The sequence below is a fragment of the Triticum dicoccoides genome, chromosome 3B (genome assembly GCF_002162155.2).
Source record: "Triticum dicoccoides isolate Atlit2015 ecotype Zavitan chromosome 3B, WEW_v2.0, whole genome shotgun sequence".
Classification (NCBI taxonomy): Eukaryota; Viridiplantae; Streptophyta; class Magnoliopsida; order Poales; family Poaceae; genus Triticum; species Triticum dicoccoides.
The window spans coordinates 30,454,775-30,465,532 of NC_041385.1; the positions used below are offsets into that span (position 1 = coordinate 30,454,775).

General features: G+C 48.0%; 1 protein-coding gene across 1 annotated transcript; it reads left to right on the top strand.

Annotated features, from left to right (window-relative positions):
* The first annotated feature begins 5,035 nt into the window (after window positions 1-5,035).
* On the top strand, window positions 5,036-6,023 carry LOC119274533 (17.9 kDa heat shock protein 2-like). The gene has a single exon (XM_037555250.1). It carries the CDS (start codon window positions 5,156-5,158, stop codon window positions 5,648-5,650), a length of 495 nt encoding a protein of 164 aa, XP_037411147.1. The 5' UTR covers window positions 5,036-5,155; the 3' UTR covers window positions 5,651-6,023.
* Window positions 6,024-10,758: the final 4,735 nt, after the last annotated feature.

Genomic DNA, 10,758 nt, shown 5'->3' on the forward strand with positions numbered 1-10,758 from the left:
CGCTTTGTTATTCGGATGTGACGTTGTGTCGCTTCATGCGAGGCCCAGCCTCACCCTCACTTGCAAGGCCACCGCCTCTTTGTCTAGGCTCGGGGCTTCTCTCCTCTCTTGGGCAAACTTGACCGACGTATTTTGTAAGTCCAGGAAAGTGGGAAATAACACACGCGTCTAGATTATGTTGTACATCATTGTGCAATCGAGCAATAATTTTAATGCCTCCGTATGAGATATTTTCTTAAGAGTTATAAACGTTTAATTTTTGGTTTGGAGTTTGCTCCGACTCTGTCTCCGCCACTGATTGTACTTGCATACAATGAAGTGTAGAGTGGCAACATCCAAATGGCATTTCTAAATTACCAATTTCGACCACCAGACTCAACTTCCTACCCAAGGAAATAATCCGGATAGTGTCTTTAATTGAATTCATATATCAATCATATGATCTTGCTTTTTTTTCACATGCTCATGTATCATAAAAATATTTTTCATCTATATACCATAAAAGGTCCCAAAGGGGCTGATCTAATTAATCCGTGGCATCAAACCATGCTAATCCAATGATCTAGATTTCTCCAAGCCTCCAATGGCGAGCACTCAAAAAAATCATACAAATGAAACAACATACATTTATTTTAATTAAAAATCATGTATTGGCAAAAAAGGAAACAAAAAAGAAAATAAAAAAAACAATTAGATGAAAAGAGTAACAAAAAAAAGGTTGGAGTGAAAAACGCATATACGGAGTATCAAATAAAGAGGCACCAGGCGGCAAGTCTGGTAAGCTATCTCAAAAAACAACAACCATGATAAGTAAAGAGGCCGAAATAAAGCTAATCAAGAAAACATGAAGAACGAAAATTAATGAATTGAAAATAAACAAAAATATAAGGAGCAGAAAGGTATAGCGCCGGCGCACCCTTTGTGACGGCACTATGATTCCCGTGAAGTGAGTCTCAAACCATAAATCCCTTATTTCGTGCAAGTGCAAGCCGATGGATTTTATCTATCGATAGTCTTACTACTTTTGCTGGTTGATGATTTGGCAACTGATTTGTAAAAAAAAATCTCGGATCTTCTTTCCGCCTAACGAATATATATGTAGTTATTAGTTCTTTCCTTCGCTGCTAAGACACCAAGGGATCCGGCTTGCCTGCTCCATTCCCATGCTCCCATCCGTGCTCCCACTTCATCCTACGGCTGTCATTTTCTCGTCCCCAAGGGATCCGGCTTGCCTGCTCCCTTCCCAAGTCTCTTCCGACACCAAGCGCATAGATAGAACCTCCTGGAGCTTGATTGACGCGCGGTGACTGTTTTCTTCGCGGAGCTGCCGAGAGACTTTGGAATTTAGTTCGACCCGGGAAAAATCTATCACGATTAGTAAGTGCTGTGCTGTCCAAAGATTCAACCCACGATGGCGCCTCGACGTCTTTCTCGTTAATGGCCACCGGATAATGCATTTCCCACACCAAACTCGAGCCAGGCGACTATACTCACCACAGCACTCTTTGAACTGCGTGTTGATTAAGAAGGAAGAAATTGCCGGATGAGTACGTAGCGGTTGCTGTTGATCGATGGTTACTTCTCGTCGACTAGTCCGCAACATGTCTGTTGCGATCGGAAGCTTTTGCTTGGCCCGAAACTTTCGTCGGCATATTTCTCGAAAGGGAGAATAAACCTGTGCATCCGGTGATAGCACACACGCTGCCATGTTATTCTTTGGATTGTACGTACACAGTGGCGAATCTTGGATGAAAATGAAAGGCAGACTCAACTTCAATACAAGGGGCTGGAACGGGAAACAACAGGCTAGATGCTTAGACGGTGGGTTGAGATGGGCTAGAAACTAGTAGTAAATTTTCGTTTTTTTAATTCTGAAGGGCAGACTTGAGCCTGTTGAAGCATGCCCAGTAGAATCGCCACTGTACGTACAGGTACAGTATTGACTTTGGTGGCAATGGGTGCGAGTGCGAGGCGAATCACGGGCGTACGTGCCGTCGGGATCGGATCAACCAATCCACAATTGGCGGTGGAGAAGAACAGGGGCGTCTGAAGACCACAGGGCTGTTTGGTTCTAGGCCTAGCATTGCCATACTTTACCACATATTTTTGCCAAGCTTGCCTAAGGTTAGTTCATCAAAATGAAAGCCACAAGTTGGCAAGCCTAAGGAAATCTTGCCACAATTTTTGTATGTATGTCATGTGGGACCCAAGTGTGGCTTGCCAAAGGTGTGGCTAGAACCAAACACTTGGCTAAATTGGTCAAACTTGCCTAACTTTAGGTGTGGCAATCTTTGGCAAAGTTAATCACAAATCAAACAGCCGCCACATCTTTGGCCGAAGAAGATGCACGTGTGGTTAGGAAAGTTCTACTCTAGAGTCTATGGATTGGACTATATATTGACTGCAGCTCTAGTACTTCAGTAGACACGTCGCCCAGTCAAACTCAACGACTAATCTTGTACTGCGACAACAAGGTTGAAAATTTTAAATCTGGTGACGCAGAGGCTTTGGTACGGCGCAGAGAGTTAATGAAAAGCTTCCTTTTCCAAATCACAAATTAATTAACAAGAACATCGACGAGTCACCTACAGTAAGAAAAAATGATGACGACCTGTCCATGTTAGCTAGCTAGCTAGAGGCTCGAATCTTGCATAGAACCACTAAGGAATACGCAGACCACACCAAGAAGTATAACTGTTGCGCCATCGTTACCTCAACGTCGATCGAGATTTACGACAGATGCTGATCAATCAATTAATTAATTAAGGGTGCCGCCCGTACTATACATACGTGGCCGTCCTTGGAGACGACGCGCGATCTGCCTGTCGATGACACACCAACAACGTGTGCGTGAGAACGAGTGTGAACGGATCGTCGTCGAGCCCTTAACTCGACGACGTCGACCGTGCGACACGTTGCCCCACACCCGTGACGAGTCATGCGTACGGCGGCTAGCTCCCGGTGAGTTGCGAAGCCTAGCTAGCATCCGTAGCGAGGTGACGAGGATATGCGAACAAATTTGGGCGACGTCGCGATCGGACTGGCCCGGAAAAGTTGTGCCGGCTGCCGGGGAGGGACCGTTTGTAACTCAATTTTCTAGGTTCACTGTCCCGTTTCGCTCGTCGGAACAAACCCTAGCCACTTCACTCCACTCTTCTCTGCCACCTGAACTCATCTGCGGCGGTTTCCGGTCAACTCCGGCATGGCAGGTAGAGGATCGGACTCCGACCACTCTGAATCCGCCGACTGAGGTGTCTTCCGTGCGGGGTGGAGGAGGCAATGGCAGTCCGCCGCTCCCGCGAGGACAGCGCGACGGATTTGTCCGCCGCGACTCCATAGTATCGGCTAACCGGGCGCTCAGACCTCTGGTGTTGGATCCTCGCGGTTCCGGCAACTGGAACACCTCTCCTTCCCCATCACCGGTCAGTCCCACCGGGAACGGGCGGCCCGCCGTGGGAAGGAGAGGATAAGGGCCGCCGAGGCCCGTATCATGGTGGAAATGGCAGCTAATGCGGCGCCGCAGGCGGCTGCAGAGGAGGAAGTTATCCGCGCCCACATTGTGAAGAAACAGCAGCGGAGGAATACGCGCGCCATCGTCTGAGAGCAAAATTTGGCTGTCTGTGCCATGGTCGTACTGCCATCGAAGGAGGTGAAGGCGGACAATGATGGCGAGGACAACTCCGGCGACAAGCAGATTCGGCTTGATCCATATTGCGTCTTCGACCGGTACTTCCGCGAGAAGGACAACAAGGGAGCCAGGAAGGGCCAGGGCAGCCATGGATGAATTTTACCCTAGCCAAACATACCAAGTTTTGATAGTATGATGGCATATTTAGTTAATAGTGATTGAGTAGCCGAACGATGTTTTTGCATCGGCCGTAGTTGCATGAGTTTGTATGAATTTAGATATGATAATTGAGGTGTCTGAATGTGAATGACATTATTTTAGGGATGCCCGGTCAATGCCATGACCACGGACGCCCCCGTCCGCGGGCGTTTGAGAGGCCGGATTAGTCAGGCTGTAGATTAGGAAAGTGCTCGAGAGTCTATGGATTGGACTATATTTTGACTGCAGCTCTAATACTTCAGCAGACACGTCCCCCAGTGAAACTCAACGTCTAATCACACAGCTGCTGAGCAAGTGAACTCATGCGACAACAAGGTTGAAAAATGGAAATCTGATGACGCAGAGGCTTTGGTACGGCGCAGAGAGTTAATGAAAAGCTTCCTTTTCCAAATACAAAAATTAATGACAAGAACATCGACGAGTCACCTACACCTCCACAGTAAGAAAAAATGATTAAGTCCCTGTGAGGACCTGTCCATGTAAACATTGTCCCTAGCTAGAGGCACGAATCTTGCGTAGAACCACTAAGGAATACGCAGACCACACCAAGAAGTAGTACAACTGTTGAGCCATCGTTACCTCAACGTCGATCGAGATTACAACAGAGGCTGATCAATTAAGGGTGCTATACATACGTGGCCATCCTTGGAGGCGACGCGATCTGCTTGTCATCGTGGAATCGCGCGACACGTTGAGTGAACAACAACATGTGAGTGAGAAAGAGTGTGAACGGATTACACATCCAGGCCATAGCTCGACGACGTCGACCGCGCGACACGTCGCCCCACACCCGTGACGAGTCATCCGTAGCGAGCCGACGAGGATATGCCAACAAATTCGGACGACGTCGCCGTCGGAACGGTCCAGAAAAAGTCGTGCACGGGAGGGACCGTTTTGTAATCCATCTTTTGTTGCTTCACGTGCGATATTTTTTGGCGTAAAATGGCGCTGTGAAGTGTTTTTGGATAATTTTAAATGTGTTTTTTAGGTGCATCGGGTCTGCTTTCACCGTTGCTCGGATTTCTCGCGTGTGCTTTCGTGATCGTACCATATGAGTCCATGCACAAAGCAACGAAGCAAGGACAACTCAAGCTACAGAGACAGGTGCAGCTCCGCGGGAAGGCGCAAGGCAAAGTAGGTGGCAGGTGTCTATACTTTCGTCGTCCATATATAGCCGGTGCCTCGCCATTAGCCAGCTCCAAGCATTCACAAGAGGAAACGAGCTACCTAGCATTCGGTACGGGAATTCGTTCGGTACGCAGCTACATACATACCTCCAAGCAGAGCTAGGTAAACTAGAGGAGGAGGATGTCGTTGGTGAGGTTCTTCGACACGCTGGCCCTGGACGCGTGGAACCCCTTCGGCAGCATCTTCGGCACGACGGCGTCAAGCGGAACCGACGCGTGGCTGGCCAGCGACACCACGGCGTTCGCCGACACCTACATCGAGAGCCGGGAGACGGCGGAGGCCTACGTGTTCAGCACCAGGCTCCCCGCGGGGGTCACCAAGGAGGAGGTCAAGGTGGAGGTGGAGGAGGAGGGCAAGGTGCTGGTCATCGCCGGCGAGCGGTGCCTGCGGAGGGAGGCCAAGAGCGAGACGCGCCACCACGTCGAGCGCAGCAGCGCCACCTTCTTCGGCAGGTTCCACCTCCCCGACGACGCCGCCTTGGGCCAGGTCAGGGCCGCCATGGACGACGGCGGTGCGCAGCTCACCGTCACCGTGCCCAGGGTTGGCGCCGCCGTCCCGGTGACCATGCCTGAGCCGGCAGTGGCCATCGAGGTCGTCGAGGTCAGCCCGTGCTGATCGCCGACTAATACGGCAGACGTACACGTACGCAGTAAAGTGGCTGTTCCTATGTATGATACTTCCTCCGTAAACTAATATAAGAGCATTTAGATTATTAAAGTAGTAATCTAAACGCTTTACAGAGGGAGTGTGTTCGATCGGTCCGCAGGGTATGCTCTGTGGTTTTGCTGTGATGCCATAAATTGTGGCGCTTGGTGTACGTAAGTATACGTACTTCCGCATGTCTGTGGCTTGCTGTTGTGAGTGAGCTGCATGCCTGTAATATGCATGCATATTTGCCTGTACTATTACATGTCAGTTCTGGTGTTCACGGTCAAATTAATGAAGTGTTCACAGTCAAGTTAATGAAGAACGAGCCTGAATCATTCCACTACTACTACCTCTCTTCTGATTTACTAGTTTCCCTCATATTCCGCGTCTAGTTCGACCATGATTCTAACTAATAAAATATATTATACGTATCCATTACATTCAAATATAAATTCAATGTAATTATTCTTTTAGTCAAATATGTGGTTAAATTTTGACGCAAAATACAATGAGAACTAGTAAATCAGGCCGGAGGTAGTACTCGCTAAGAGCAACAATCAGACTAGGCAATCAGCACTCGTATGCGCCAGCAGACACGTCCAATGGCCGGTCAACCCTCGGAAGTTTGCGTCCGTAGACGTGTTCCTCAAAGCAAATCCTCAAATCCATACTAATATCATGCAACGTAAATTAACACAAGTAGTTAAACACACACATGTCACTGGGCTATCAAAAATTGACATGTTATACTAACTAGGCATGATATGGCAATAGAGGAAGTTCATCCACCAGCACCCTTGTCCTTGCCCTTGCACTTGTCTTCGTTGTGGAAATAGTGCTCAAAGATGCAAAATGAATCGAGGTGGATCTACTCACCGTCGGAGTTGTCTGATCTATCGGAAGCCTCCTTCTCTTTGGGGGCCAGACCGGCCATGATCAGAGCGATGAGTCCTTGCTCAATGCCTGCAGCTTCTCCAGGATGCAGGCATTGAGCAAGGACTCATCGCTCTGATCCAAAGCGGTGTGCGACCCCGCCTCCGCGGCCTCGACTTCAAGGGCTTCCGGGGCTTGCCGCACCTTCATCCTCCAGAATGGTTGGGGCTTGACGCAGGCTGACGTTGACCTCCAACTCATAGGCCAACACGGTGGGGACGAGGTGCCACCACTCAGATTGTGCCATCACCCTAGGGTTGCGCCGCTGACAGATGGTGGTCGCATCCGGAGAGGCCGCGTTCAACTACCGCGAGCCACCCCACGCTGCCATACACAAGCGGGAGGTGGAACCCGTCGAAGGCCTCGCACCGGAGCGACTCTGACTCCAGAGCTAGGATTTCCTCCCGAGAACACCGGAGGGTCAACTGTACGACCAACTCTTCCTCGTCCCAACATGGGATGAGGTCCCAGTCGACGGATCGTGAGATCTCGGAGTCAATCCGCTACGCGTCATGCTGAAGAAGGTCAGTGATCGCCGAACAAGAGCTTAGGGTGGAGTGGAGTGCTTGAGTTCAATCTAGGATGCGGATAGGAACAAATATCTGTGGGATAGGGTGGTCCATTATGGTTTGTATCCAACATGGCGGACATATCCGAGCACGTCAGGCACCCCATATCCACTTCACACATAGGCGGGGTATGGTCAGCCCAGGCGTTTTGGCTGCATTTACCAGGTCCGGTTGGTAGCCAATTTTTAGTCCGGGCACTAACCTGGCAGCCCCACAAACGATTTTGTGCATATGGGGGCTCCAATTTTTGATGTTGTAAGAACACCATAGATATTTTGGTTCTTCGTCCTCACGCAGTAAAACTGAGAGATAGATTAGGTCTGAAAAGGTTTGATGTAGCACACATCTCCTGAACACTAGCTGAGTTAGTTGGTCTGAAAAGTTGAGTTAATTGAAGAAAATCACCAACTTATGCATGCGCTAGCTTTGTAGAAACACAAATTCAGAATTTTGGTACAAAACCACTAATTCTCAGTCTAATGTTTTGCAAAAAGCACTGGTCGGCGGCTTAGGTCATTTTGATGATGATTATGACATGTGAGTCCCACTCATCAGAAGCTGACTTGGACAAAAAATGCCACATGGACGCATTTGACTGGTCTACTCAGCAATGGCGCAGCCCGCCCTCATTCGGGCTTTCCGCCACATGCCTCCTCCCCAATGCCCCCACACTCCCTTCCTCTGAAAGCGTTCGGCTTCTCACTGCCGCCTACCACCACTGTTGATGGTGCTTGCTGTCGTTGGTAGCATGGGGCGATGGAGGGTGTGTGAGGACACTTGCCCGATTCGTGCAGCTCCGGCCACGGTCCTCATGGAGGGAGCTTGAGCGACCATTTCCTGAATTGACGGGGAAGGGAGGGGTTGCGGGGATAAGAGCCTTGTTTGGTTTGAGAGAGTTGAGGGAGGAGCTTGCATCGATGGTTGACATGAGGTAGGTGGATGGAGCTGCCGAGGGGAGGAAGGATGGGAAAGACACATGGGGCCGACGGTGAGGTCGTGTGAGAAATAAGGAGGGAAGTTGGGGAGGCACAAGAATTCAGAGGGGTTTCTCCGAGTGGTTAGTCAAGTTTGGGCATGGCTAGGTGCTATCAGCCATGGTGGAGCTCAGGATCCCAGGGATCGAGGGTAGTACACCGAGAGGAGGCGCGTGGTGGGGCACATGTGCGGGCTCCATGGTGATGAGGTGGGTGTTGGTCTGCTCCCGCATGTTGTCCAAGGTGGAGAAAGAGACGAGACGTGTGAGGAACCTTGTCAGCTAGCCGCCAGCGACCTTTCCCTACTCCCCACCTCCCTCATCCATGTAGAATTTTTAGGGTGGCTAATATTTGTGTTGTTGTGTTATGGCTCAAGAATTTGCGATGCTTATCATAGTCATTTCCATTTGGTTTCATTGGATTTTTGTTATTCTTCGGATATTTCTAATGCTAATCCAACGAAAGAAAGAAAACCCTACTTTGTTCTATGGATGGCAGGAAATATCACATTTGGAAGGAAACCAAAGGAGATTACTACAAATCAAGTCAATTGGAGCAACTTTCCTGAAGAGAGCACTGTCAACAGGCGCACCAGAGTGAAAGACGACATTTCATATGACCGCACGTGCTCGTTTGAGTGGTCGTTTGGAGTTCCCACAGCCCCTACTCATCTATACAAGCAACTTTTGTGATGGGACCACGAGAAGAAGAGAACCCTAGCCGCTGCCACACCGTCTAGAACAGGAGAGGAGAAGATCATCGTAGTTTTTCGTCCTTTCATCTCCATCATCGTCATCATCTCTTTCACTATTGTAAGAGGGATTGGAACTTGTAATCTCTACTCCATTTCATCTGAGATTAAGACTATTTGAGTACCATTTCATCTCATTGTGGATCCCCTCAATATTATCGATATGGTTTTCATGGTTTTTCTCTCTGTTGTGATGATTCCCCTCTTACGATGTGTGAGTAATTCCCCTAGGTGTGGGATATGTAGGTGAGTGGTAACATTGGCATGTGCCTATCCTATAGGTCGTCATTTGAATTCGTAGTAGTATGATCTAGTTAGTATGTTGCTATATTATGGTGAACCATTTGCGTTTTGTCCAATTTAACGGCCCAAGCAACATGATATCAAGACCTATACAGGTAACACATATTGTTATGGAACTTTAGTGACCTCTGACGTGGCAGGTGGTTATATCTATGAGCACCGAAGACTATATGAGATAACAGTGATCCAATGAACTTAATGCTTGGTTCCGGTCTTATGACCTTAGTTATGGAAACGACCACTCTGTGGCAACGGAGAAGCAGGACAATAGAATAAAATGTAACCCTGGTGGAGGAGTTTCATGACTCTAGGGAGAACCGCCTACATAAAGTTTATATCAATACTATGAGTACAATACAAGGTAACTATACTACCGCCGCACTAGCACAATTCATGTATTCTTACCATGAACTGAAATCTCTCTGCACATAATCACTTCATTGCAGGAAACACCATTTACATTTTCAAGTTCTTGTTATTTAGTTTATTTAACTATTCATTAGACATCTTCAAATCCTATTTTTACTAGCCTTTCTAGTTTATCGTTTACCCTGGACAGTAATAGTATTTGCAAAAGCTCAAGCATTACTTCACACAAGAACTGTGACACCTTGCGTGTGACGGAAACGCCTCCATAAATACTCCCCTCTACTCTTTGTTGGGACGGTTACTCATTGGGATACTTCCAAAAGTGCTACACTACCCTGTTTGGTCCGTAGTTACTATTGTGTTCTTGTATTGACCTGACCCTCATATGAGGTATATATAGAAGTACATGGTGGAGGTAGAGACTTAGAATACAATACAAGTAATACATGTGTAAACCTATTCGATGTCTATCTCCTTATCTCTATATTCAAACACAATTATACATCTAACATTACCCCTTAGTCGTAACGGCAGTAAAGCGAACGAATGCGACTGAATTTGAAGTCTTGTGCTTCCGTCCTCTTCTCCGTTGCGCTATCATCAACTGCATCTCTTATGGGTCAGCCCCTACGGCGGTGACTGCATACCCTTCTAGTGCCTTTATTTTCTGTCTCCTATTTCCTCCCGATGAGTAGCTATAGACGTAGCCATTAATGTCATTGTAAGGAAGCCAATCATGGTGTAGTCATGGTCGATAATCGTCGTGATGATGAAGTCGTACAAATCTGGAGGCGCAAAAAAATGTGTTATGTTGTAGATTATGGTGATGTAGTCATGGACGATGCACCTTGTAGATGTCATAAGGTGTCGTTGGTGATGAGTCCACCAGTTTTGCTAGGACTAGAGGAAACCATCGAGCCTACATCGATTTCGCCAGGACCGTATGGTCATGAAAGGGGTCGTCACTAAAGTGACGCCGTGTCGATGCAGTCATGACACATTCATTGTTGTCTTCGAGGTTGCATCTCGTAGTTATACTGTCAGAGGACATTGGAGATGTCCATCTTGTGGACAGGGCTATGACGGTGTGTAAACAAAGAAATTGATGAAGACCACTTGATGAAGACCTTGGTGATGAAGTGTTGGCATTGGCATTGCAGTAGCGTGTCAACAATG

Excerpts from the sequence above, each read along its gene's own strand:
- LOC119274533 (XM_037555250.1), top strand. The coding sequence starts at position 5,156 with ATGTCGTTGGTGAGGTTCTTCGACACGCTGGCCCTGGACGCGTGGAAC.